The sequence below is a fragment of the Oncorhynchus kisutch genome, linkage group LG3 (genome assembly GCF_002021735.2).
Source record: "Oncorhynchus kisutch isolate 150728-3 linkage group LG3, Okis_V2, whole genome shotgun sequence".
In the NCBI taxonomy this organism is placed as follows: Eukaryota; Metazoa; Chordata; class Actinopteri; order Salmoniformes; family Salmonidae; genus Oncorhynchus; species Oncorhynchus kisutch.
Window position 1 is genome coordinate 73,410,623 of NC_034176.2, and position 27,764 is coordinate 73,438,386.

Here is a 27,764-nt window from a genome sequence, read left to right on the forward strand (position 1 = left end):
CATCAATTATTCACAGTTATTTACACGCAAATAAACAAACACGCAAATAAATAAATAATCACAAGCCTATGTGAGCACCTGCACAGGAAGGAGGCAGAGCAAAGAGATATCACTTTGACTTACACAGGGTGCCTTTTAGCCTACTATAATGGGGATGCAACGCTGATATAATTTATTTTTTTTGGGGGGGGGGGACATTGTAGCGTTTTATATAACAAAATAAATAAAAATTGTCCGACATTTAACACAATGCATCTTTAGGTAAATTTGTAAAATCCTCTAACTGGGCTAGCAGTCTGCTCGCTGTTTGCATAGGAAATTGTCACTGCAGACATCTCCATCTAGCCCTGTGCTATAATTGAAATGGCGCGTTCAGCTGGAGGCAGGTTGTGAGGGCGCTTTCTGCAATAGCAGAATGCATGTCGATAGACGTCATTTGGTTTTAATGGCCTACAGGACATTTGGCGTTACTACTGGAGACATTAGTGGAGAAGGGACAGGGGGAAATCGCCGCATGAAAAGTATCCAAGGAAATCTACATATGATTATTTTATTGACACTTTGTCAACAAGTTACTAGTGTGCCTTTATAATAGCTGTAAGTACACGACTAGAGAAGCGTGCCCTGTTTTACTTATTTAACTGGACAATGGAAATGTATGCCTAGCTGGAAATGCCTGGGGGATTTTTACATCAGACGAAATGACAATGATTAAAATCAGCTTTTTTCCTGCTCTAAATATATTGAGCGACGTGACACTTGCTTGATACTGAATAGCACTTAACCGTTACCCCCTGCACACCAGAACGTTAAACCGTTATAGGGGCTGGTCTATTTATATGTTTTACCGGAAAATACGAAATACCCAGCATTAATTAATATATCTGGTCATAGACATCATTTTTGTAAAAGGGAGAGAGTATCACTTTTTCGTTTTTAAAATCTGACTGGGTGCGAGTCGAGTAGAGCTAATTGTAGCCTAATCCTTGCCCCAGAGGCGTCTGGGCAGCCCGGAGCAAGAATTCTTTTTTAGCGCTGCTCTGTTATTTAGAGACAGGATTATTGGCTTTCTTCTCATAACAGACGGGCAGTTTCATTTATTAAGCAAAAAGACACTCAAGAAGCTAAAATACGAAGCAGGATTTGACCGACTCAATTTTTAAGTGTATACATTTAAGAACCGAAAAGGGAAAGGAGAGGTCTCTTCTATGTATAAGGTAAGAACGCTGCTTTGCTTCTTCCTGTGCCGCTTTTGTGGAAAGAGCTTGGTCTGAGCAAGTCAACCAGCATCAGCTATAGATCTTTAAAGCCACAGCGACCCTTCTTTTAAATCAATGTAGCTTTCACTGGTAGATTCACATGCTTTAGAACAGTTTGTGGATACAGTGTTGGCAGTTTCGTTCCAAAGGAGCGGATTCTACTTGAGGAATGCTTGGGTCAGCTATTGGATGGCACTCTAGTTCTACGAAACTCCGGGCATGTGAAAAAGGGGAACGCAGTCATCAGCTGGGACTGATATAAACTGGCACGGATTCCCTCGGACTCCTACGATGTTTGAAACGGTATGACTAAATTCATATTAAGATACGGCATTTCCTCATGGTATGATAGCCTACAGCATCAGCGAACAAACTATACTCAACACCAGGTAATTTGGAATAACTTCACTTGTAGTAGGGATATGTTTTGTCCAGTCTGGGAAAGGTGTGAATGTTTGTCTAGGCTGTTGTCTTTCTCTTGTTGTCTATTGATGCCGTTGGCATATTTACGCATTCATTTTACGCATTGTTCGCTTTTGAATCAAACGTCTCTGAATCTTAATTTCATGATGGTAGAAATGAGTAAGACGCCATATTGTGCATCTGGTAGAAGTAGGCTATCCGTGCGCATCAATGTAAACTGTTCAAGAGGGCAAAAGTGGATACTCTATGGATCTCTGCGACTGTGCATGTTCTTTTTGGCTATTTTATTTTACAACAATTACGCACATTCTGATCTTTACTTTGTACAATTGTCAAATATATTTCTTTGGTACACCATTGCCCACAGTGAAACCCAACTCTTGTGAACGTTTCAAACCCGCTTATTGGCTAGAGTTACTACAGCTGGAATGTTGGTGAATAGGAAACTATTATAACACAAAGTCAGGGAACAGACGTCAGTTGATCTCATTCAAACGAGTCAATGGTAATAGTTCCGGTATTTGTCTTTTTTTTATGTGAGAACTCTTGTGAGACTATAAAGGAATCGAGTTTATTGGCTTATAGCCTTTTAATAATGATCATCTTTACCCCCTATTGATCATATAATAACAATATGCTTTCCAATATTTCACGTTACCCTACACTTCTTCAACTCCTCCCATCTTAACCCTGTGTGTGTGTGTGTGTGTGTGTGTCTCATATCTGGTATATATTCCCCCAACAATATTATCGGTATTGGTTACTGTGGCCCATGGCTAAATGAAGAGGTGGGATAGCCTCATACGCCAAAAACTTCTTAAGTCTTTTGAAGTCTTTCTTTCACTGGGGCCTGAAATGTATCATCCAGCGTCGTATTAAATGATCATTATTCCTGAAGGCTTGGTGGTGTACACAGCGAGGCGGGCAACACCCTGGAACATTCTGTAGTCTTCAACAACACTTTGTGCCCCAGGGCATCTCGCCTGGAGCGAAGGGCTGAATGAGCCCTAACAACTGTCTTCTGTTTACCTTTTATGGTTAAAATTCAAAGCTTAGTAAATGTGCTCTTGCATGGAAGAACAAGTTGATGAAATGCCTTTCTTTCAAGTTATAATAATTTAGTTTATTCCAGCGACCCGCCATTTTTGCAGACATGATGGATATATATTTTTTCATGAAACCACATCCTAATGTAAGTTGCTTGACATTTTCTAACTATATCTGTTTCCAATTAAACTGACTCTGATATTAATTAAACGTTTGTGAGTTGAGATGTTGGGATTTAAATGAGAGGCCTGTGCGTCATTTTCGCAAAATCCCCATAGGAAAACATGTAATTTTGATCAATCTTGATTAAATTCGATTGTAGTGATTGGTTGTACGCAAATTTGAGGAACTATGATCCCCAACACCCACATGTCTGTTTAATAGCCTGCATCATTGTTTAACCCAACTCCGACGCGCTGTATCCATGCGCCTCGGACTGCACTGTGGCCTGAAGCACGCCAACCCAGTGTATGCTACCTGGATGTTACGAAGGGGTGTAACGAAGGGGCTCTGGAATAGTTTGGGAGGGATTCATGTCATGGATAGTTGACATTCATGAAATGGTCATATGTTTCTCATGCCTTCCATCCAACATCCCCAATATTCACACCAGCCTGAGGACTTGCATCCTTTCTCAGTTGAACATGTGGCAAAAGCGTACCCGCTTTTCTAAAAGGTCATTGGAGGATTCCGAGCAATTAATTAAAACTCCTGACCTTGTAAATGTACATTAATTTTCATGACAGATATTATAGAGTTATTAAGTAGTTTGTCTTCACATCTTGGTTGGTCCTGTTATGTTTTATTGTGTTAGATACATATAATTGCCCTTGACTCATATGATACGAGATTATATTTTTGATGCACCAGTAACTTTTTTATTACATTTCCATGTATAGGACATTATTGTGTGGGATTCAAATAAAGAAACAACACAACAGTCTTGTAAGGGGTGAATGTTTTCTTATGTGTGGTTCAGGAACAGAGTTCAGTGAGAACAAATGCCCTGGATTCTGTATTGTCAGATTGGTGGTTGGTGTGTCTGGGCATATCACGTCTAACACATAACACAACCTTTAATTAGAATATTGCAGTTTGTTTTATCCCCCTAGAGGCTGACACCTAGCATTCCTCTTTCTGGAGCCGTAATAATCATCCTCCTATCCTGCCCCCCGGCGTTGAATGAAAAGATGTAAACATACTTCATTAGAACGGTGGCAATAATTTGTAAGCTAAATATGCGAGCAGACAGACATGGGAGTGATCTGATAAGGCTCAGGATCACACTGGTGGAAGATACAGACTTTCCAGAGACCGGAGTAATTTATGATGTCTATGGCTTTTCCATTTACTTGTTTTCAGGAAGGAAGAAGCATGTCCCGACTGTCTTTGACCCGGTCCCCGGTATCTCCTATGTCCACACAAGGAATCCCTCTACCGGCTCAACTGACAAAGTCGAATGCTCCGGTACACATTGACGTCGGGGGACACATGTATACTAGTAGCCTGGCTACTCTCACCAAATACCCAGACTCAAGGTAAGGAACCGGATATTCTCATTCAATAAGTGAAATGTGTTTGTCGTTTATTATCCACAGTACCAAGATGTGCCACCCAAGGTGCTTTTGTTGTAGGATTCATTTTTAACATTTTTTTATATAGGAGTGTAGCCTACTGATACATATTGTATTTGAAGTTGTCTCCCACCATAAACTTAAATAAGTAATTGTGCTCAGTAAGACTTTTGATTGGACATGATGCTCCAAAACCCCTCATTACAAGTGTTTGATATCAGTGATATACTTGATTGCTTTAATGATTGTTTCTCTCTAGTTTGATATTGTATATTGGATAGCCTAACCTCCATATGGCCTCATTTGAAATGTATTTGTTTATAACATGTTTATAACACATGGACATTTGTTAATTGCAGTTGCTGACTCTTTCATTCACTGAAGTGATGCTACAGGTTTATGCACGTTAATTGTACATTATGGAGAGGGAAAATGTCAGCTGTTATTTCACCATTATTGTAACAAAACCAATTTATCTAAAACCATCTCTAATCCATGTGCAAATGATTTGCAACTAAAAACCAGCCATGCAACTTTATAGTAAAGCTAATAGTTTATGCTGAAGTTAGTTCATGCTTTCTATAGAAATGACCCATTATGTTATATATTCCATGAGCTACATGCTCAAGTCAATTGCTATTACTTGAAGCCAGAGTTCAGCTAAGCCAAGGTAAACATACATCAGTTTGTAGGAAGATCTAAGGAAATGCTTAGAGGAAATGTATCAACATAAGTCTTGGATATTCACACAGCTCTGACAGGAAATCACTGTCAGCTACTTTGTTTTCTATGTCCATAAACCAGCATGATTTATCTTGTGAGAAAATCTCCATGCCTATAATAGGCCATTGTTTACCCTTAGTATTATTGTGTCATGTCTGTCATTGCTATAAGCTGTGTGTTTGGTTCATTTAAGAGGGTTGGACAGCAAGACAGGACCAGACACTGCAGGTACACAATACCTGAGTGAATGTTTTTGTTATTACTAGCATTATGTGCATATTACCCACCGTTTTATGACATTAGAATTAGAATTTCAGTAAATCAATAGTTGATATATTTGGATGACTTTCCAGATGTTCAAATACAGGTTGTTTCATATACACTCACTGTACCGCCACACATATTCCCTGGATTTACATTATGCAAATGATACCGTGTTGTGTTACACTTATGTCTATACTATTTATCATGTATTTTTTACACCAGCATGTACCTCACACAGTGGCGGTCGGTGCCGTTTAAGACGAGGGAGGACGTTTTTTTTAATGAGCATGGCCTTATTTCTGTTACAGCATATTGGATGACTGCCATTCATATTTCATTCACTCAATTCAATGTAACAGCGATAGGTTTAGGCTACAACATGATACTCACATTTCCCTATACCAATCATGAGGTTGCTATAACAGCCTATAAATGAACGTTTATAAAGTTGGTGCACACAGGTCGAGAGAAAAATTTGAGGCGACAGACAGTGACACATGGACAGACAATGACCCTTTCAATACATCTAGCGGATCTAGGGTGTAATCATTAGTCCAACAGTTGCAAACAAGAGTTTCTGTTGGACAAATTCAGGTATGTTTATCCCCGTTTTGTTTTTCAACAGAATCCGCAGAATGAATACACTTCTGATCATGTGTAAACAGTTCACTTTCATAGCAGGCAGATTGTATTCCTTCTCACATCGATGTACACTCCTCCTCTGCTTGTGGACTTCAATGCACAACACATCAGCTGTATGTGACCAGGCAAAAAACCTTTCCATGCCAAACCATATCATAACCGCTACACACAGCCTACATTGTTGATTAAAAAAAAGGAAATTCATTGATGATGGCCCTTCCCTTCGTCCTCTGAGGAGCCTTCACTGACCTCACATAATGATATTGCATAATGATGTTACACATTGCAAAAAAATTGTACACAAGGGTGAAAAGCCATACAAATGTAACAAACATGCTGTATAGTAGGAGCTCAGAAGCAGTGCTTTTACAGTAAGAGTAAAGACAGGATACCACTGTGTATGTGAGAGCCAGTCTCTCTCTCCTCTCTCTCCTCTCTCTCTCTCTCTCTCTCTCTCTCTCTCTCTCTCTCTCTCTCTCTCTCTCTCTCTCTCTCTCTCTCTCTCTCTCTCTCTCTCTCTCTCTCTCTCTCCTCAGTGTTTCACACAGTCTGCCTCAGGGGTGCACTTTCCTCTGGAGCCAGTGGAGGAGGAGCCCTCTTGTGTGAATTAGGATAATGGCTGACAGAAAGCAAAACAATTACACTGCAATAGCCAGACTTATATGCAGTCTTTATAGAGGACATCCGGTGTGGTGTGCATGGAGGAGTCTAGTCCTAGTCCGCCATCCATGATCCACTGAAACTTGACAATTAAAGAACAAGGTTCAAAGAATTGTAAGTTGATGATTACTTTTAATAGATTGCTGCGTTAATAATGCAGAGTGCGTAGAGAAACTTAGTCTAGTAACTAATGTCTGGGTATTCATCTTCCTCTGTACAGACTGCAGTAAGGGACAGAGGTCATCAAACATTGATACCCGCTCTGGGGAGTTCACAGTTAAGGAGATAAGCTTCAGAGCTCCATTCTACTGAGGCTGAGGAAAGTAAATGAGAAGAATATTACACAGACAAGGAAACTATTTTGAAATGACCCGTGACACAAGTTATTACTTATTTTGATAATTCATCTGGTTTCCATTATCTATGAGGGATTGCATATAGCATATAATATAGCATAAAAACAAAAAATCACCTTGGGTATTCAAACCAGCAACCTTTCAGTTACTGGCCCAACGCTCTAACTACTAAGCTACATGCAGCCACCCCTGGTACTGTCTACTATGCCAGGGGTTCTCCATCATTTGGGACCCCCCCCCACACTCCTCTTGTTAGTGGAGAGAGCATTTTGCCGCTATAAACCACAATTTCTTGCAATTCTACACATTTTGCCATGTCTCATGTGTATTCATGTAATATTTGAGTGACTCAAACATCACAACAAAATCTATGGGCAAACAAACCTAGCTAAAAACCTTTAGCTGACATGGGCTAGTTGATCTGGACATTTCTGACAAGTTATAAATAGCTCTCTAAGGTATACAATGGATAACATGACAAAAGGAAAACTGATGTTGCATGATTGCACCTTGTGCATTCTACAATTGTCTTTTTTTTAAAGAGGGGGGGGTGGACCCCCACAGTTTGGAAACCACTGTAGTGTGCTACTATACCACTTGTTCTACATTCACTCAATATACCACTCTCCAAATGCACTATTACTCCCCTTTATGAATGTCTTTTACACATTAACAACATTATTCATTAAAGTTTGAAATAGGTAAGAGTTCAGTAATGTTTGAACCTTCAATTTTAATCTCTGTGTACACTTGACAATGGGCATCCCTACCCATTTGTAAATCTATTCACACAGTCAGTGTACTGGCCTTGACGTTGGGGTTGATACATTCATCCAAACACACTCTGGGCATTTGTTTTCACAGACATATGTAAGATGTCCTGCAATGTATGTCAACATTCATTGGGAATCTATTGAAAACAGCTCAGGTCTTTCATTTTGGAGAGAGTGAAAAGCTGCACTTGTCTTGACCCACCCACACCCCTAGCCATGAGTTTCAGACTCTAAACTGTTAGTCTGACATGTGTAGGTCCATGAGATGTCTACCTACCGCCTGTGCACCCACGCTGCCTCTACTCAGTACCGCTGGGATGTGAGATCAGAGATGCTCCAGTCCTTCACAAACTCCCACTCTGCCCTTCTCTCTCTCTCTCTCTCGCTCTCTCTCTGTCTCTCTCTCTCTCTCTCACTCTCTCTCTCAGGATGGTGTATAGCTCTCTACTTGTCTGACATGACAGAAACAAAGCTGGGTGAGGGCGGGGGCCCGTCTTTCAGGTGCGGAGGGCCCCCAATCGGTGATTTACCAAAAGGAAACACTGAGACTGAGGGAGATACAGAAATGGAGAGAGGGAAAAAGAAAGAAAGAAAAGAAAAACAGGCAGCATTTTAATTGCTTTTTAAAAAAGTGGAGATGAAAAACAGAGTTAGCCTGGAGGGGTATGGTGAAATTCTAGCTGGAAGAATTGCAAGACCATATGAGAAAGGAACACCTCGGGCATAACAGGGAGATGAGTATTGGTTTTTTATAAAGCATTTTGCATCGATTTTCAGAGAGAAAGGGAGAAAGAGAGAGGGGCAAGATGGAGAGAAAGAGAGAGAGAAGGGGAGGGAAAGTGAGTGGAGAGAAAGAGAGGGAGAGCATCTTTGAACTGGCTCTCTTTATACAGTTAAGAGGAAAGGAAAAACATGGCAAATTCTACATGATATGATTCAGTCTATACCTGATGAAGCCCTTTGATACAGTCACTGTGTGTGTCTTTACAAAGCAAAGGATTGTAAGGGAAAGTCAATGCAATTCGCTTTAGAGATTTAGACTATAAAGTCAAAACTGCAAAATGGTCCTGTGTGGCTCAGTTGGTAGAACATGGTGCTTGCAATGTTGGAGTTGTGGGTTTGATTCTCACGGGGGACCCGTATGAAAATGCATGTACTCACTAACTGTAAGTTGCTCTGGATAAGAGTGTCTGCTAAATGACACAAATGTAATACAACTCTGTGTGTGTGTAGATTCCCATAGCATCTCTCTTTCTTGTGATATGTCTTATAACAGGATTTAACAGTCACTGGGCAAAAGCAGCTTGTGAGAATTAGACATTCTGGTGATTTTCTTTGTGGTTTGACTGTACTCAGCTGACCTAAAAGCTGTTAGCATGATTAAAGAGCTGATTACATCAGAACAATGACAACAGAGAAGACTTCTCTCTGCCAAGAGCTGTTTCTGGGAGAGAGGGGGGAAATGTTTCAGTCAAACCATTTTAAAGGTTACTCCAACCTGGACTGCCACTTCTACAGAAAACTGTTGAGTGACACATACAAATACTTAAGTAAAACAGCGATAGAGACACCATGTCAATCATGTCTCTAATAATGACCAACATAAAAGTCCTATTTCTCTTCCTTCCAGGTCTATAGCTATTATCACCTAGTGCAGATCTGAGGTGAAATGAATGAACTAATGGTTGAGAGCTACAGTAGCTAATGATGTAGGATCTTAATTTATGTAGGATCTTAAGGAAAAGAATCCTGCAGCAACAGGAAATGTAAATGATTATGTGGATTATAATTAAGTTTTTTTTTTGTAAGGAAAAATCAAGTCTGAAATTTAAAAGTGGACATTACAAACTTCAGAAGCCTTTGTAAATGTCAAATACACTACATGTTTTTAATTTCCTGCAAAGTCCTCTTGCAACAGGGTGATCAAATTAAGATCTTACATCTGGACCTCGACAACCTCACAAGAGATGAGAGAAATGTGTAGTTGTCCAACCATATCTCAAGGCATCTTATCGACAGTATATGGTGGGTGAAAGCTAACAGATTACTGCATTTTCCAGTGTTAGCCAGGCTCCTTATTCACTCCTGGTTACATTTCGAGAGGCCGACTATGGATGGATGCTTGGCAATCTACAGGTGTCTTATTACTTAGAAGTTATGTCCATAATTCATGGAATTTCCCTCTGTTGTTCTGCATTCTAATGGAAAATCTGCGTCAGTGATTTTAGAGAAATTACTTTTTGACTGAATGCTGTTTCACAGCACGAGGTGTAATAGTCACACTTCGGGTCTAATTTGTTTTCAAAGATGAACCAAATCAATACATAATTCAATAGAACATTTGTATTCAAAACACAAATAGGTATCAGAGCATCATAGATTCAAACACTATAGAGAATCATATATCATATTTCATTGTTGCAAACCCCAGTTAAATGTTTTATTAGGCCTTTAGTAATAGAGCTTTAAACTGAACCCATAACATTAATATCTGTACCAGCTGAGACACTGTATGTTGTCCTAATCACACAGCAGAAGGGACACTTCAAACAGGCCTGGAACACAGGAAATGTCCCTTAAGCCCCTTGTTTCAACCAGGATGCATTTCAGCTAATAAAATTGAAAAAATAAATGGAGGGTAATTGTTTCATACATTTGAAGGCAGCCGCTCAATTCAACCTCATTCCATTATATGTGTGTGTTTCAATTTCCAGAATCAGCCGTCTGTTTAATGGCACAGAGCCCATCGTGCTGGACAGCTTGAAGCAGCACTACTTCATTGACAGGGATGGAGAAATATTCCGCTACATACTCAGCTTCCTCAGGACCTGCAAACTGCTTCTCCCAGATGACTTCAAGGTACATTATGATTTGTATTTGCACACCATAGCATCATGTGTAAAGTATCTGCGCTGTAGGAACTCACACAGTGTAGAAATATACAACGGATAGATGATTGATTCAAAGTTTGAACTTCCCTCTCATCTGAGAGGAATCTCCAACATGTTAGTTTTAGCTGTCTATCAATTTATATTATAAACATTATTTAGCATTACTTTCACATTCTATAAGTCAATATCATCAGTCATTTGTTTTATTACTAAAACATTGGAAATCTAATCTAATGAATCCCCTCATTAAAGTGATGCTTTGAAGGTATTGAGTCATTTCAGCCAGTCTTTCTCCCTTTGCAAATTATTCTATATATATTTTTAATACAATTTGTACAATATGTTACAATTTGTAAGTGCTTAAGATCCCAGACTGAACATGTAATATACAGTGGAGGAAAGGTGAAAATTCGGTTTAAAACATAACATAGTTCTGTGATGTGAACCAAAGCCCAGAGCTGTTGTTTCTCACAAAAAAATGATTTCTATAGAGGTGAGGCCAGGTGAAACAGGCTGTATAGCCCCTGTTCCACTTGTTCCAGTCTGACAGTACCACCCAGTCTCCCAGCCACTGCCTCTCTCTCTGCTCTCAATAGAGTGCCATGACAGTTTAAAGGAACTGGGCTTGAGAGGGAAGTAGGAATACTAGAGGAGGCGAGAATAATGTGGTCTTGATTCTGACAGAGGGGAATGTGTGGGGAGGGAGTGTACTGTAGGTGATGTCTACAGACAGACAGACACACACGCACGTGCACGCATGCACGCACACACACACAGAGCGACTTTGGTCCATGTTAGCCCACTGTGGCTGCACACACCTGTCTCGTGTTTCAGAGTGCGCATGAGGAGACTCCTTCCTGGATGCGCTTGGCTTAGCAAAACAACCGGCTCTGGAAATATACACATATTATTGTTACTAAGTTATTCTACTTAGAAACAGAGCAAAGATTCAGGCCAATGATCGATCATGGACTCTGGCCAAATCTTCTGTGATATAACTTTGATCATCGATCTAAAACACAATTAGTCAAATGTAAAGTTGCGGTTGATGATGTCTAAGGAGAGCATATTCAGTGCTCCATCTGTTCCTGTCCATCCGGATCCCTTTTAGTTCAGCCTATTATACCCACATTTCCATGTCTTTCCCTGTTGGCTTGGAGTAGTTCATCACTCTGGCTAAGGGGAGTAGAGGAGAGGCAGATCCCCCTGGCTAACTCTCAGGGCCAAGCATTATGGCTGAATGGGGACTGACCTGAACAACTGTGAGAACATGAAAGCTTCCTTCACATTTTTGGCAAATTCCATTTTGGTTTTGGTTTGATCTGTATAGTGTACTGTATGGAAGCTATAGCTGTTCTCATCCACTCCTATTCTACACAGTCCAATCAGCCAATGACTGTAAGTCAAACAAAAGCAGCATCAGGACTCATTGTTTCAACTCATTACATTAATTCCCTTGCATCAAATCAAATCCAAGTTTATTTGTCACGTGTGCTGAATACGACAGGTGTAGTAGACTTTACAGTGAAATGCTTACTTACAGGCTCTAACCAACAGTGCAAAAAAGGTATTAGGTGAACAATAGGTAGGTAAAGAAATAAAAACAACAGTAAAAAGACAGTGAAAAATAACAGTAGCGAGGCTATATACAGTAGCGAGTCTATATACAGTAGCGAGGCTATATACAGTAGCGAGGCTATATACAGTAGCGAGGCTATATACAGTAGTGAGGCTACATACAGACACCGGTTAGTCGGGCTGATTGAGGTAGTATGTACATGTAGATATGGTTAAAGTGACTATGCATATATGATAAACAGAGAGTAGCAGTAGTGTAAAAGAGGGGTTGGCGGGTGGTGGGTTGCAGGACACAATGCAGATAGCCTGGTTAGCCAATGTGTGGGGGCACTGGTTGGCTGGGCCAATTGAGGTAGTATGTACATGAATGTATAGTTAAAGTGACTCTGCATATATGATAAACAGAGAGTAGCAGCAGCGTAAAAGAGGTGTTCGGGGGGAGGCACACAATACAAATAGTCCGGGTAGCCATTTGAGTACTTGTTCAGGAGTCTTATGGCTTGGGGCTAAAAACTGTTGAGAAGCCTTTTTGTCCTAGACTTGGCACTCCGGTACCGCTTGCCATGCGGTAGTAGAGGGAACCGTCTATGACTGGGGTCTTTGACAATTTTTAGGGCCTTCCTCTGACACTGCCTGGTGTGGTGGTCCTGGATGGCAGGCAGCTTAGCCCCAGTGATGTACTGGGCCGTACGCACTACCCTCTGTAGTGCCTCGCGGTCGGGAGGCCGAGTAGTTGCCGTACCAGGCAGTGATGCAACCGGTCAGGATGCTCTCGATGTTGCAGCTGTAGTACCTTTTGAGGATCTGAGGACCCATGCCAAATCTTTTTAGTTTCCTGAGGGGGAAGAGGCTTTGTTGTGCCCTCTTCACGTGCCCTCATCCAGCCTCCTCTCTCTCTCTCTCTCTCTCTCTCTCTCTCTGTTGATCTGCATACCTTTCAATTTGTGTGAACTCTGAAAAAAATGCAAATACGGTTAGGATGACTTGAGTATGTTCTTATCTGAACACAATCAGTGTTGGCGTCGCCCCAGGCCTGGGTCTCTTCTGCTGCTGGCAGCCAACATGCTGTGTGTTTAGCTAAATCAATGTGAAAGCCTGCTTAGCAGTATAGTAACAAATATTCAGCATATATCAGTAGATGTAATACAATATTCACCCTTAATGTGCTTTCCACATGACATATTTCAGACATTATTCAGACTACAATGAATCACAAAGAGTGTAAGCAATGCTCAGTCAATTCGGTGATGGTCCTTAACCATTCCGGTGTGTTTTTGCATGTTACAATTATATTCTTATATCAATGAACATTAAGTTCTTTATTTCTCAGTTCGATCCAGTAGATTTCTCAGCCCTCACAGTGATAGACAAAGTGTTAGTGTATAATATTAGGCTACTCATTTCACCATTCATTATCGTCCTATTCATTATCACTGCATATAGGTCAGTGGTGTTGACCATATCCATGTCAAATGAAGGTAACTCTAATTTGTTCGTTTAGATTAGCTGTAAAAAAAGAATTTTGTCTGCTCCCTCTTAGTTTATGCTCTCCTCTCTCTCTCTCTCTCTAATCTCTCTCTCTCTCTCTCTCTCTCTCTCTCTCTCTCCGATCTATCTCTCTCTGTCTCTCTCTCTTCTCTCTCTCTCTCTCTCTCTCTCTCTCTCGCTCTCTCTCCTCTCACCCTCTCATTCTCTCTCTCTCGCTCTCTCTCCTCTCTCCCCCTCTATCACTCTCTCCCCCCTCTCCCCCTCTCTATTCTCTCTTCTATATCTCTCTCTCTCTCTCTCTCTCTCTCTCTCTCTCGCTCTCTCTCTATCTGATCTCTCTCTCTCTCTCTCTCTCTCTCTGTCTCTTCTCTCTCTCGCTCCCTCTCTCCCCCTCTCTCTCACTCTCTCTCTCTCTCCCTCTCTCCTCTCTAACTCTCTCCCCCTCTCTCGGCTCTCTCTATCTCCTCATCTCTCTCTCTCTCTATCTCTCTCTCTCTTTATCTGTCTCTCTCTCTCTCTCTCTTCTCTCTCCCTCTCTGTCTCTCTCTCTCTCTCTCCCTCTCTCCCCCTCTCTCTCTGTCTCTATATCTATCGCCTCGATCTCTCTCTCTCTCTCGCTTCTCTCTCTATCTCTCTCTCCTCTCCTCTCTCTCTTCTCTCTCTCTCTCTATCTCCCTGTCTCTCTCTCTCTCTCTCTCTGTCTCTCTCTCTCGCTCTCTCTCTCTCTCTCTCTCTCTCTCTCTCTCTCTCTCTCTCTGTCTCTCTGTCTCTCTCTCTGTATGCTCCCTTCTCTTTCTCTCTCTCCCCATCTCTCTATTTTGCTCTCCACCCCCCCCCCCCCCCTCCATCCTTCCCTGCGATGTTGCCTTGCCAGTGGGTGATCAGGTCGGATCATTATTTTGGAGCTCAACCGGCCTGTCTGGACACAGGATTGTGGGATAGATTGTCTCTTGGAGCTGGCAGCATACAGCCAAGACAGAGCTGTTGGGCCTGTCTCCCCTCTCATCCTCACTTCAGCATTACGTTAGGATTATTCTGTTGTTTTCTGTTCTGCCCGGCTCAGGCTCAGGATGACTAAAGTGCCTCGCAGACAGACCCCTGTTAAAAACACATCCATCCGTGGCTTCAGACCTGTGAAGGGTGAGGAGCTACACTTCGATACAGAGAGCACCCCTAAGGGGGAACGTCTCTTTATGTATTTGTCAGCCGCAGTGAGGAGGGCCTAGAGAAGGCTGAGAAAAAAAGTGACCGAACCACCCCTTCACATTCTGTAATATTAAATATTAGAATGTCGGCTTAAGATGTGTTGCGTCACGCCTGCTTCAGCTAGAGTTGGTTTTGGGCCATTCCTGGTTTTCAGATGGGGGGTCAAATGAGGGTTTAAAGAAGCAGAAGGTTTTTCATGTTAGGGTTTTTCATGCAGGGGGATTGAAAGTGGCTATTTCTTCCATCCTGACTGAGGCAGACAGGGTTAATAATATGCCGTTTGCTGCTATTGCCGTACCATACTCTGTACCCAGCAGTGTTCTGGAGAGGCGAGGGTGAAGGGAAAACTCTTTTTAGATTTGGTTTCCCCAGCACCCCCAGCACCCCTAGCACCCCCAGCACCCCCAGCACACCCAGTACCCCTAGCACCCCCAGCACCCCCAGCACCCCTAGCACCCCCAGCACCCCCAGCAGTGCTGGTCCAAGATTTGTGACAACGTTATCTTAACCTCTGTGTATTTTTGACCTACCCTTTGTACAGGAAATGCATCAAATAACATTTTAGGAATGCAGCACCCATAAATGTAGCAATTTACCTTTGTCTAATTTCCAGCTAGAGCTACCTGTAGCAAAATCAATTACTGATTGTTTTGCTAGCATATTTACAATACTCATCTGACGCAATATAAAATTGTGATATCAGAGCTTAACTTCGGGCCACTATTCACATTAGACATTACCATAAAATCCCCTCTGTGTAAAGCATGCATAAAAATCAACCATGGCTTATATTATAATTATCCTCATGTTCACTTCTTCTCCCATATATATTCCCCTCACATCCCCTCTGTTAGCGAGCTACCAATAGCTTGCCTTTCCTCCTCAGTCTTCCTGGTATTTTCTATGGTAGTGTTGAACGATGGTGCCATCTGGTCTTGTGGGAAATTAGAGGCAAGAGCGCAGGGGCAAATGGCCCCCAGCAAGCACAGCCCAGGGGAGGAGGCAGCTAGGCAATCTGCTGCAGATAGACTGTCTGCACATAGGAATGTACCATCCCATCCCACATCACTGCAGCCTGGGCTCGCTGAGCCTCGCCTCACTGACACAGGCCTCTATAGAGTAGAGCTCAATACAACATGCTAGAGGATTACTCAGCGCTGCCAACAGCTACTGTTGCAGTAGAGAGTGACTGGCTGATTGTAGCTACAGTATGGCCATGGTTAGCATGGTAATAAAAAACAATACAGGCCTTTCTTGTAAACAACTGGAGACTGATCTGGTTTACCAGTGAATCATTCTTCAATCTGAGATATTTGAATGTTCAATGTGGGCCTAACTGGGATCATTTGTAACCAGGAAATACCATGAGATGAATATGAGGGACTGACTATAAAATACACTCTTTTAAAACCACTTCGATAGGGAAGTGATTTTTACGTAGCGGCTTAGGAGAATTTACACAGCAGGTTAGGAGAATTAACATAGCAGGTTAGGAGACTGAGGTTAAGGTTAGGAAAAGGGTTAGGGTTAGCAAAAATGCTCTCCTAACTTGCTAAGAAAATTACTTTGTATCGAAGTGCCGTGAAAAAGACAAAGAGGCATGAAATTACTTGGATTTGAGTGTTTGTGCATGTTCCCTATCCTGTCCCATCCAGGAGTTCCACCTGCTGTACGAGGAGGCTCGGTACTACCAGCTGTCCCCCATGATTAAGGAGCTGGAGCGTTGGAAGCAGGAGAGGGAGCAGCGCAGGACGGCCCAGCCCTGTGACTGCCTGGTGGTGCGGGTGACGCCTGACCTAGGTGAGAGGATCGCCCTTAGCGGGGAGAAGGTGCTCATCGAGGAGATCTTCCCCGAGACTGGAGACGTCATGTGCAACTCGGTGAACGCCGGCTGGAACCAGGACCCCACGCACGTCATCCGCTTCCCCCTCAACGGCTACTGCAGGCTCAACTCTGTCCAGGTAGATAACGTTTTGTCTGTGTATGAATGTCGGCAGCTGTCTTTAATCATCACTATAAATTTTTTTCTTCCTGAGGATGTAAACCCCAGAAAGCCTCTATGATTTCTGTTTTCCTATAGTCTTGAGGGGGCAGGGTTTAAAGTGGGTATAATGGTGTATCACGTTTTACAGGTGGGAAGTTGACTGTTGACTGTTCTAAAGTCATCACTGGTGATCTATAGGACAAAGACTCCATTTTGAAATGTCCATGTAAAGGCATGTGACATGATTTGTAGTTTGCGTGTAACCATAAACAAGATGACTGTTCTGTAGCAACAACCCCTCATCATAACTCACATGGGATAATAGTTACTCTGATGTGATTTAGAGTGGATTTGTTTAAGATGTTCGGAGATAGTGACACGTTTTTTTCAGCCACTTGTAGGTTTATGTCACAGCAATAACATTCATCTTCCTCTCAGAAAGCACTTTTCCCTCTCCAAGGTTTGAATGAGGCTTTAAGGAGCAGAGCAGCCTCTCACCACAGCTCTGTGGTATCATCAACACCTCATTGCCAATAGCCATACAGATCAACACATAGAGGAGCCTCACCCAGCACCCAGCATGCCCCACACTATCCCCAACACGCCAGGCAGGCGTTCTGCTCTGACACCTCCACCGCCCTCCTGCCAATGTGAGAGACCACCTCCGGGGCTGCTGCCTAGCTGCCTGAGCAGCGGGACAAAGCCTGTCTCCTCTCCACTGTCTGCCTGCGCTGCGGCCATGTTTTCTTCTCACAAAAATGAGAGGGGTGAAAAAAAATGATATGCATAATTTACGTTTGACTCCTTTTTAAGACACAGCTCCTCTTTTTAAAAAGACTCCAATATAACACCGCCCGGGGAGATTGAAATACACGTATTGCATTTTTTAATACCATACTTACAATTTCTCAAACAGCCTAAACCGGTTTATACTTCTTTTATAGATTTTTAAATGGCTTGCAATATAATTAATTGGCCGCATCAACTAACACAACATTTTCTCACTATGTTTACCGCTGAGTTTGGTCTCAGTGTACATCTGTTTCAAATGGACTGGGAAGGATCCCTACTATTTTAGTTTTCATTACCAGGCCTTTGCCACAGATTGTGGAGCTGAGGTGAAACCAACCCACAGACTCACTGTCTCTCTCGTGGAGCTGAGGTGAAACCAACCCACAGACTCACTGTCTCTCTCGTGGAGCTGAGGTGAAACAAACCCACAGACTCACTGTCTCTCTCGTGGAGCTGAGGTGAAACAAACCCACAGACTCACTGTCTTTCTGTTGAGCTGAGGTGAAACAAACCCACAGACTCACTGTCTTTCTGTTGAGCTGAGGTGAAACAAACCCACAGACTCACTGTTTCTCTGTTGAGCTGAGGTGAAACCAACACCATTATTCAGTGTCTGCATCCCAAATGGTACCATATGCCCTACATAGTGGGGAATATGGCACCTTATATAGGGAACAGGGTGTAATTTGGGACTCAGACAGCATGTGAATGACTTGGCGCTGGCAGAAACGGGAGCCTGCCCTCTCTTCAGGGTTACCTGTTTGTGATGTTTGTGTTAGTGAATGAGGGACACAGTGGGGCTCTAGAGGGCTTTAGCTCAACGTATAGCCTTTGCCCGGATGGGGAGGCGTTGTTCGCGGCAGGGCTATTTCTCTCTCTGGGCTGGCCTCTTTAAGACAAACACACACACACACACACACACACACACACACACACACACACACACACACACACACACACACACACACACACACACACACACACACACACACACACACACACACACACACACACACACACACACACACACACAAGCACACTGCAGTTAGGTTTGCAGTTAGGCTCATTGAGCTGCTGTAGGTGAGGGGAACAGAGAGCAGATGGAGGTGTTTTCTGGTGTAAGGGGAGATTTTTCTAAAGAACTTCCTCATCCTGTTCTGTGTCATTGTTGCGTGAAGGTATGAGAAGGTTATGAGAATAATCCTCATTTTACCTGGCCAGACAATGTGCCTGTGATCTGATTACAGCCCTGGACCCCGACCCAAGGGAATGCAACCACACCCTGCCCACAGAGGAAGAAAGAGAAAGAGATGGAAAATAGTGTTGGGAACTTGTGTATTTCCGTGTTGCCCTGGTTTGGATTCTTTAGTCTCTTCAGTCATCTGCTGGCCTTAGTTACAGCATTTCTCTTCCGATACAAGGGCGGTTACATTCATTATAATTAATCACCAATAAGATTTTGGGAGGCTTACTAACTCATTCTGTCTGAGAAATCGTTCTTACCAACTCCAACCTAAGAGAAAACCTATAAACAACCCCACCTTGGTGAGTGAACGATTCATTCCTCCAGTCATGAAAGGAATTTAAGGGGAATAATGCAAACCACCTGTGATGTAGAGCCATGGGAAAAAAGAACTGGGCCGCTTAAGAGGGAAAACATTTAGCTTAAGAGCCACAGAGGTGTACACACACAAACACACACACACATGCACGCACGTACGCACACACAAACACACACAGTCCCGAAGCAGGAGCCGGCCGGTACACACCTCCGTACATCACAGTGATGGAGCACTGTGATCAAGCCAGACGCAATCCTTCCTTCATCACCCTGACAGCAACACTACTCTGAGACGGCCCCTGTCCTTCCTGTCCCCTCACTGCCAGGGCTGCCAGGGCCGGGGACATTACATGGCCCAGCCACTCTTTCTGACACGCCATGTCACATAGCCAGCCTATCAATCCATACGGGGTCAGATAGTAACAGGGAGAACATGGCTCCGCCCTGCCACCACCACCACCCCTACCATCACCACCTACATCACCACCACCCTCACCCTTCCGGAAAAAAAACACAGAGCACATGATAAACTTAGCTACCAACACTATTTCTGGCCCTCCTGTGTCAAAGCTTTACTACAAACTTATATTGTGAACTTATCTCTTAGACAAGGCAGCAGTTGTCCCCCCTAGAAATGGAACACTTTAGTGTGATCAGACAACCACTTTCTAATAGGTCTTTTGATGCTTGTGATGAAGTGGACAATGAAGATGAGGTAGACACAACGTTTTAATGGCCATGTATAGTTAAACAAAGTAGGACTCCCTCCGTGCAGCACCACATTACTCTGAGTCTGCTCTACCTGTCACTCACACCCAGCCCTACATCCTGACAACTGGAGACTTAGACCCCCAGCCCTACATCCTGACAACTGGAGACTTAGACCCCCAGCCCTACATCCTGACAACTGGAGACTTAGACCCCCAGCCCTACATCCTGACAACTGGAGACTTAGACCCCCAGTCCTACGTCCTGACAACTGGAGAATTAGACACCCAGCCCTACGTCCTGACAACTGGAGACTTAGACCCCCAACCCTACATCCTGACAACTGGAGACTTAGACCCCCAGCCCTACATCCTGACAACTGGAGACTTAGACACCGAGCCCTACGTCTTGACAACTGGAGACTTAGACACCGAGCCCTACGTCCTGACAACTGGAGACTGAGACCCCCAGTCCTACGTCCTAACAACTGGATACTGAGACCCCCAGCCCTACGTCCTAACAACTGTAGACTTAGACCCCCAGCCCTACATCCTGACAATTGGAGACTTAGACACCGAGCCCTACGTCCTAACAACTGGAGACTTAGACCCCCAGCCCTACATCCTGACATCTGGATACTTAGACCCCCAGTCCTACGTCCTGACAGCTGGAGACTGAGACCCCCAGCCCTACGTCCTGACAACTGGAGACTGAGACCCCCAGTCCTACGTCCTGACAACTGGAGAGTGAGACCCACAGTCCTACGTCCTGACAATTGGAGACTGAGACCCCCAGCCCTACGTCCTGACATCTGGAGACTGAGACCCCCAGCCCTACATCCTGACAACTGGAGACTTAGACCCCCAGTCCTACATCCTGACAACTGGAGACTTAGACCCCCAGTCCTACATCCTGACAACTGGAGACTTAGACCCCCAGTCCTACATCCTGACAACTGGAGACTTAGACGAGTGCTGCACAGGCATCTCTAGCCCCTCTGGAGATGTGTGTGTTTGTGTGTGTGTATGCACGTTCGTGTGCCTGCATTCCTGCGTGTGTGTTAACTCCAGTGTTTGTGTGTGAACTCCGGTATGTGTGTGTGTGTGTGCACTCTGGTAGCCATCAATATTACATCACGCTCTGTTTCCAGCCATGAGGCTCATCCACTTTGATTCCTGCCTCACCGGCTTCTCTTACTGCGTTCTGTTCCGTTATGATGCTGGGAGGTTAGTGGAGCGAGCTTGATACGTATCCCCTGCTCATCCCCATGGCGACCCCAGGTTTGAGTGGCAGCGCTGTGATGTCCCTGTATGCTGTACAGGGGGTGGGGGTTGAATGTGACAGTGGCTGATCCCTCTGCAGCCAAGTCAACCCTGCAACAGTGAGAATAGATTAGTATGCTACAGTAGGCTACGTTTATGAAGGTGCACAGGGGATGAAGTGAGGCAATGCTTTTGTTCACATTCTGAGCTTCAAACATAGAGAAAAAGCAGAACAGAAAGTGTTGCTGCAGTGGAAGAAGTTAAGAAACTATGCAACTTTCAGAAACCACTGTAACTCCTGGGCAATGAGTTTTGGGTTCTGTGAAAGAGCCAATACCTTATTTACAGCAAGAAGGGTTAAAGACACTTGAACATTGGTACATTTGGCATTTTGAATCAAAGATCTATGTACATGTGTTGAAATTCAATATGAAATGTTGAGGTTAAATTCAATATATTTACAGTGTAATAATGCCTCATTATCAAAATGTTTTAATTAAGAGTATCTTTATTGATCAACCCTTCTCTCCTTTGTGATTGAATGCGTCGCTTAACGTGACAGTCTCACATATGTAAAATAATAATAATAATAATATGGGGTGAAAATGCAATGTGATGCAATGATCAAAGCAGGGAGTGTAATGTAATTTCCATAATCGTTACTCCTCTCCATCGTCTGTCGTGGATTTGGGGAGCGTTCGTTTAATGCTTCGGCAGGTCTCTTAATTAGTGCCTCTCTTAAGCTCACCATCAGCTGTCTGCCGCCTCTCTTTCCCACAAATGACTGACTCCGTCATCGTCACAGAGCTCCGGAGGGGAGGGGAGGAGAAGAGAGAGGGAGAGGGGGTAGTTATCGTTATTGGAGTTAGTTAGGTGCAAGAATAAAAATGCTGCTGGCCCACATTTAATCTTAGCTTGTGTTCCATATGGCACCCTGGCCAGAATGCTATGGGCCTTGGTCAAAAGTAATGCACTATATAGGAATAGGGTATAATTTGGAACGCAGTCTCTGCCTTGTTTTTGCATCAGGGCAGGGGGGGAAGCAGGGCGAGGTGGTAGGGGGTGTTTAAACCAGCCATTAATAGTTGAGCAGGCCTGTTTAACAAGTCCTATTGGTCTGTGTGATCTGTGAATTCCTCAGCAGGCATCCTAACCCCCAGACTGAGGAGGCTGAGTGGCTCAACCACCAAGACTAATTGTCCCGCTTTAGCCGTCCAATGGGGTCACCACTCTCGCAATTAGAGAGGCCACTCTCACTTGTGTGTGTGTGTGTATGTGTGTGTGTGTGAGTGTGTGTTTATATGGGGCAACAGGCGAAACGCATGTATTTTGCGTGATCTTCGTCTCTGGCTTTGTATCTGGCAATATACGGAGAGAGAGGCTAGCCCTGAGCGAGACCTTTCATTTCCATACACTGCAACACTCCATTAAAGGAACTGGGGAATAAATAAATACACAGCACTCCTCACATTGGGATTTAGAGATACTCCCTCCCAGCCTCTCACAGCCCTCACAGCTCCTCACAGCTCCTCACAACTCCCCATAGCCTCTAACAGCTCCTCACAGCCCCTTAGAGCTCCTCACAGCCCCTCACAGCTCCTAACAGCCTCTCACAGCCCTCACAGCTCCTCACAGCCTCTCACAGCCTCTCACAGCTCCTAACAGCCTCTCACAGCTCCTCACAGCCTCTCACAGCTCCTCACTGCTTCTTACAGCCTCTCACAGCTCCTCACAGCCCCTCACAGCTCCTCACAGCTCCTCACAGCCTCTCACAGCTCCTCACAGCTTCTTACAGCCTCTCACAGCTCCTAACAGTATCTCACAGCCCCTCACAGCTCCTCACAGCCCTCACAGCTCCTCACAGCCCCTCACAGCTCCTCACCGCCCTCACAGCTCCTCACAGCCTCTCACAGCTCCTCACAGCTCCTCACAGCACCTCACAGCTCCTCACGGCCCCTCATAGCTCCTCACAGCCTCTCACAGCCCCTCACAACTCCCAGTATCTTACAGGCCTCAGCCTCACTCCTCAACCCCTACTGCTCATTACTCCAATTAGGAGCCCTAGTTATCTCTCCATATACTGAACTCAAGCCAGCTCCCTCTAAACACACCTAGCTAACTCTCTCTAATACACCCCCAACCCCCTCCATCCCTTTGAGCTCATGCCCTCATATCATCATCAGCAGATCCTTCAACACCACCCACCACCATGAATATTAGAGACAGTATGATGTCTGACCGCCCCTCCGGCACATATCCATCTATGTGATTGGGTTAGTGACATGTGCTCTGTATACGTGACTCATCACCAGTAAATGTGCTTTGATTGATGAGGAGGTGGTGGGTGGACAAGGTCATTATTATTGATAAGTCTGTGTTAACCCTTTGGGAGTTTTTCCTGGCCACTGTGCTTCTACTTGTTCTTTTGTGTCTAGGTTGGGTTACTGCAAAGCATTTTGTGGCTGCTAATGTACAACGGGCTTTATGAATAGATTTGATTGATTAAACCTCTGTTGTTGCTCTGTCCCTGCAGGTTCTAGAGCGTCTGTTCCAGAAGGGTTTCAGCGTGGCAGCGTCCTGTGGCGGCGGGGTGGACTCCTCCCAGTTCAGCGAGTACGTGCTGTGCCGTGAGGACCGGCGGAGTATGTCCATGAACACCCCCATCAGGATAAAACAGGAGCCCCTGGACTAGAGAAACTCTAGGAGAGGAGAGGGACTAGCCACGAGGGGCTCCTCACCCCCCTACTGGACAGAACAGAACAAACCCAAACCCTAATATCCCTCCACCTCACACCACAGAAACCAACCCAGCAAGAAACACCTAAGTATTAGCAGACGCCTGATAACGTTGGCAGCTCTGAGGAACTCAGTGCTCTAAGGGGAATGTAGTATAAACACAAAAAAGCAAATAAAGAAAACAAAAGGATTTGATTCTGTTTACTAATAACACCCAAAGAAATATAGGACTATGATGATGAACAGAAAGACTGAAACAGCAGCTCCATCTCTTGAACCATTTAAGCACCGTGACCAATCTCTTTTTCCTCCAGTTGTAAGGCTCTCTGACCCCTTGTGAAGAGGTGTCCTGACCTCAGTGAGGAGCACGGCCCCCTTGCCCTCAGTACAGCGCATGGCGGTGTGTCGTCCAGTCCCGTACGTGTCTGTGTGAGGCCCATGTGTTGTGTGCGCCGTCCAGTGCAGCTGAGTGGGGACAAGACAGGTGCTATTTAGGGAGGCCTGGCCTGACAAGGGACAGGGCTGACAGAGAGGAAGAGGAGGAAGTGACAGCCATCCAGCCCACATTGCTCTTATAGCCAGCAACCAGGCCTCGCAGCCAAGGGAGGTCCGATTGATTGTCTTTCTTATTTTCATTGTTGTTTATAAAGTACAACTTTTTTCTCTGTTTTTTTTGCTGTTTTATCACAACATGGTGTAAACAATTATTAATAGGATTGTTTTATGTTTTTTTCCCCTCCTATATGAAGGATGTATGAGCGTTGTATTCAGTCAGTAGGTTTGAAAGCTTGAGAATGAGAAAGAGAGACAGAGAGAGAGAGATACAGAGAGACAGAGACAGAGAGAGAGAGACAGAGAGAGAGAGAGAGAGAAAGAGAGAGAGAGACAGAGAGAGAGAGAGAGAGACAGAGCGAGAGAGAGAGACAGAGCGAGAGAGAGAGACAGAGAGACAGAGAGAGAGAGAGACAGAGCGAGAGAGAGAGACAGAGAGACAGAGAGAGAGAGACAGAGAGAGAGAGACAGAGAGAGAGAGAGAGAGACACAGAGAGAGAGAGAGACACAGAGAGAGAGAGACAGAGAGAGAGAGAGACAGAGAGAGAGAGAGACTTGGCAGTGGCTATAGAAACACTATTATGTCTGGAGGCTACGTGGCTAAAGCAGCAGTCTGGCTGGTAATGCATTCAGAGCTGGAGAAGGTCTCATTGTTTAAATGGGGCTGCAAGGGAACCTGGCTATTTCTACATCTTTCAGAGGAAACATTTGTAGCATGCATAAAGTGCATTGGCTTTGTCACAATTAGCTGTCAAACATATCTTACATCAAATAAGATTAACAATGTGAGAGTACATATATTTATTAAAAAGTCAAAAGTCTAAATGTAAAATGATCTGCAATGTGAAATGAGAAAATCTGAATGAAATTGTATATGAAGGCTCTGAATGTGTTGCTGGTTGTGGAATGCCAGAATGTTCCTAACTTGACAAGGAACATGTGAACTGAGGTAGATCAGTGTATCTCCATGATTGTGATGAGATGCACTCTAAATGCTTGATAACTTTGTTTGCACTTATAACACATCATCTACAAAACATCCTCCACCCCAAATAAGTTCTTAGTATACGTCCTGATGACCAGCACCAAATCAACCCACACATTATCTCATTGTGTTTATAGTAATTAGCACATATTAATATGTTGAGAGAGCCCAATGTAAGTAATAGCAAACTTCGGTGATAAAGCTAAGTTGCCTATTTGATGATTGTACAAAGTTTAAAATTCATGTTTTCATAATTGTTTATTTGACACAGAAATCACTATGATTATTCAAAACAATTTTATAGGAACAAACACAGTACAAATAGTCTGACAATTGAAAGAATACTTTACGTTCAATCATGTTTGTCTTGCTGACTGTCATTTCATTTCTAAGGCAGGATTATTTCAATCACTCATCACATGTCTGCAGCAGCATAACCTAAAATGAACTGTAAGCTGAGCATCAGAGTATTGTTTACAGAGAAAAAGAGTGGGAGGCACTTACTCTATCCTGCTGTGATTCCATGGTTTGATTCTCTACATTTGTGGATCAAAGAGAGAAACAAGAAAGAAAGAGTATAAAGTTGTCATACTTTATATCTGTGTAACTGTGTTTCATCCATTCCAAAATAATAGATCAAAAAGAGGCCAATTCTGATCTTGGTTCAGCACCGGCTTGTTAATGAGTTTGTTTTGAAACCTTCTATGGTGGGTGTTTCACTAATTACAATTACAAAAATCTTATTTCAAACGGGATGGTAGTCTAATTTGTAATGAACCAACTCTCCTCTTGGTCCTAGTGTCCAGTGTCTTCTCTGTGGATGTCCACTGATTAACCAGCCCCAGGACTTCTTCAGTCTTCAGTTTTTAAAGATGGTCAGGGTTAGTTAGTTAGTTAGTTTAGCTCCAAGAAGTCCAGAAGGCAGCACAGACCTCCTGGGGGGCCTCCCTCCCAATCAGGCTCCTCTTTGTTCTGACCTGCTACTGTCCTGGGCCCTTGTATCCAGTCGCCTCAAAGGGAATGGCCAACCAGGCCTTTCATGTTGCTGAGGGATGTGGGGCTTCAGAGCCCAGCGGATCCCCCGGGCTCCCATGCACTCCCGGCTCCTCAGCAATGCCAGTAGAGACAAGGGTTGTGCCCCCCACTGCGTCATCACATTCCCAGACCCTTCTGTACAGAGCACCCACCTAACGTTACCCCCATGGCTCACAGGACCGCACCGCACCAGACCAAACAAACATTCCCTCCCTACTTTATGTCCTCTGGTATCACTAGATTCAACTTTACATCTGAAGGGAACTGGCTCAGTTCTCAATGGTTCTGAATAGTTACAGTATGTGGCAGCATTTAGCTCACCTTCATCAGTTCACTTCCCTGTTGACACAAGAGTAAAGCAACTCAACAATACCTCTTACAGGTGGCAGGTTCTCACAGATACCTCATTACATTACTGGGCCATTTCCTCTAACATATTGTATGTTTTCACACATACTCTCAGAAAAAAGAAGTGCTGTGCAGCACCATTTGTCCCTGTAGGAGAACCCCCTGAAAGTTGGCTCCAGATAGAACCATTTTGGGTTCAAAATTGAACCTGTGTTCCAGGTGCTATTAAAGCGTGCTATTTTGAACCAGATCTTAAATGGTTCTATCTGGAACCTTTTTTTCAGAGGGTTCCCCTACAGGCACACATGGTGCCACATAGCACTCTTTTTTCTGAGAGTGTACCATTTTCTTTTAGTAATTTGTGGTCAGTAAGACCATAATTAACAAGGAGTCCTACCACTTCTCTGTGTGGTGTGAAGTCCAGAGACCGGAGGGCAGTTGTACAGTTGTTTGTATATTAAATTGTTATCAGGACACTGGCTTTTACTGAGCCCTCGACCGTCTTATTAAAAAAGAGACCTATAAGTCCTCTCATTTACTACCAAACAAAAATAATGAAAATCATTTCCAATTTGCAAGCATTATGTTGTGTACATATGGATTAAACACATTTCAAAAGGGTATACTTAAGGTACAAAATGTATATTATTGAAAATGTTTTAATAATTAGACTGTGGTATTAAAGGGCATGTGTTCACTTACAGTGTGTCCATTTGATTTTTCTTGCATATTTGCGATAATAAAAGGATGTACTGTATATTTTCTGCCTCATTCCTGTCCTTTGTGTCATTTCTTGGATAATAGGGTGGTTTTTTCCTCCTTTCATCTGCACTAACACTGTCTCTTTCAAGAGGGGAAATACAGTACACCTCATGCAGTTACATGTAAAACAGATCTCTTGTTGTTTCTTAGGTGGT

The 27,764-nt window shown here is 43.7% G+C and overlaps 1 protein-coding gene across 4 annotated transcripts; it reads left to right on the plus strand.

Moving 5' to 3' along the window:
- The first annotated feature begins 357 nt into the window (after window positions 1-357).
- On the plus strand, window positions 358-27,618 carry LOC109874959 (BTB/POZ domain-containing protein kctd15). Of its 4 annotated transcripts, none has more exons than XM_031814323.1 (5): window positions 358-1,217; window positions 4,092-4,267; window positions 10,436-10,580; window positions 16,540-16,845; window positions 23,725-27,618. In XM_031814323.1, the coding sequence occupies exons 1-5, from the start codon at window positions 1,209-1,211 to the stop codon at window positions 23,881-23,883; spliced, it is 795 nt and encodes a 264-aa protein (XP_031670183.1). In that variant the 5' UTR covers window positions 358-1,208; the 3' UTR covers window positions 23,884-27,618. The 4 variants fall into 4 exon arrangements, with proteins under 4 accessions (XP_031670183.1, XP_031670175.1, XP_031670192.1 ...); XM_031814315.1 differs by lacking the exon at window positions 358-1,217 and adding an exon at window positions 1,247-1,562; XM_031814332.1 differs by lacking the exon at window positions 358-1,217 and adding an exon at window positions 1,249-1,648.
- The last annotated feature ends 146 nt before the right edge of the window (window positions 27,619-27,764 follow it).

Bases quoted from the DNA above. Each gene is read 5' to 3' on its own strand.
- LOC109874959 (XM_031814332.1), top strand. From the start codon at position 1,565: ATGACTAAATTCATATTAAGATACGGCATTTCCTCATGGTATGATAGC. The intron at 1,649-4,091 runs GTAATTTGGAAT...ACTTGTTTTCAG, and splicing joins CAAACTATACTCAACACCAG to GAAGGAAGAAGCATGTCCCG. The intron at 10,581-16,539 runs GTACATTATGAT...TGTCCCATCCAG, and splicing joins TTCTCCCAGATGACTTCAAG to GAGTTCCACCTGCTGTACGA.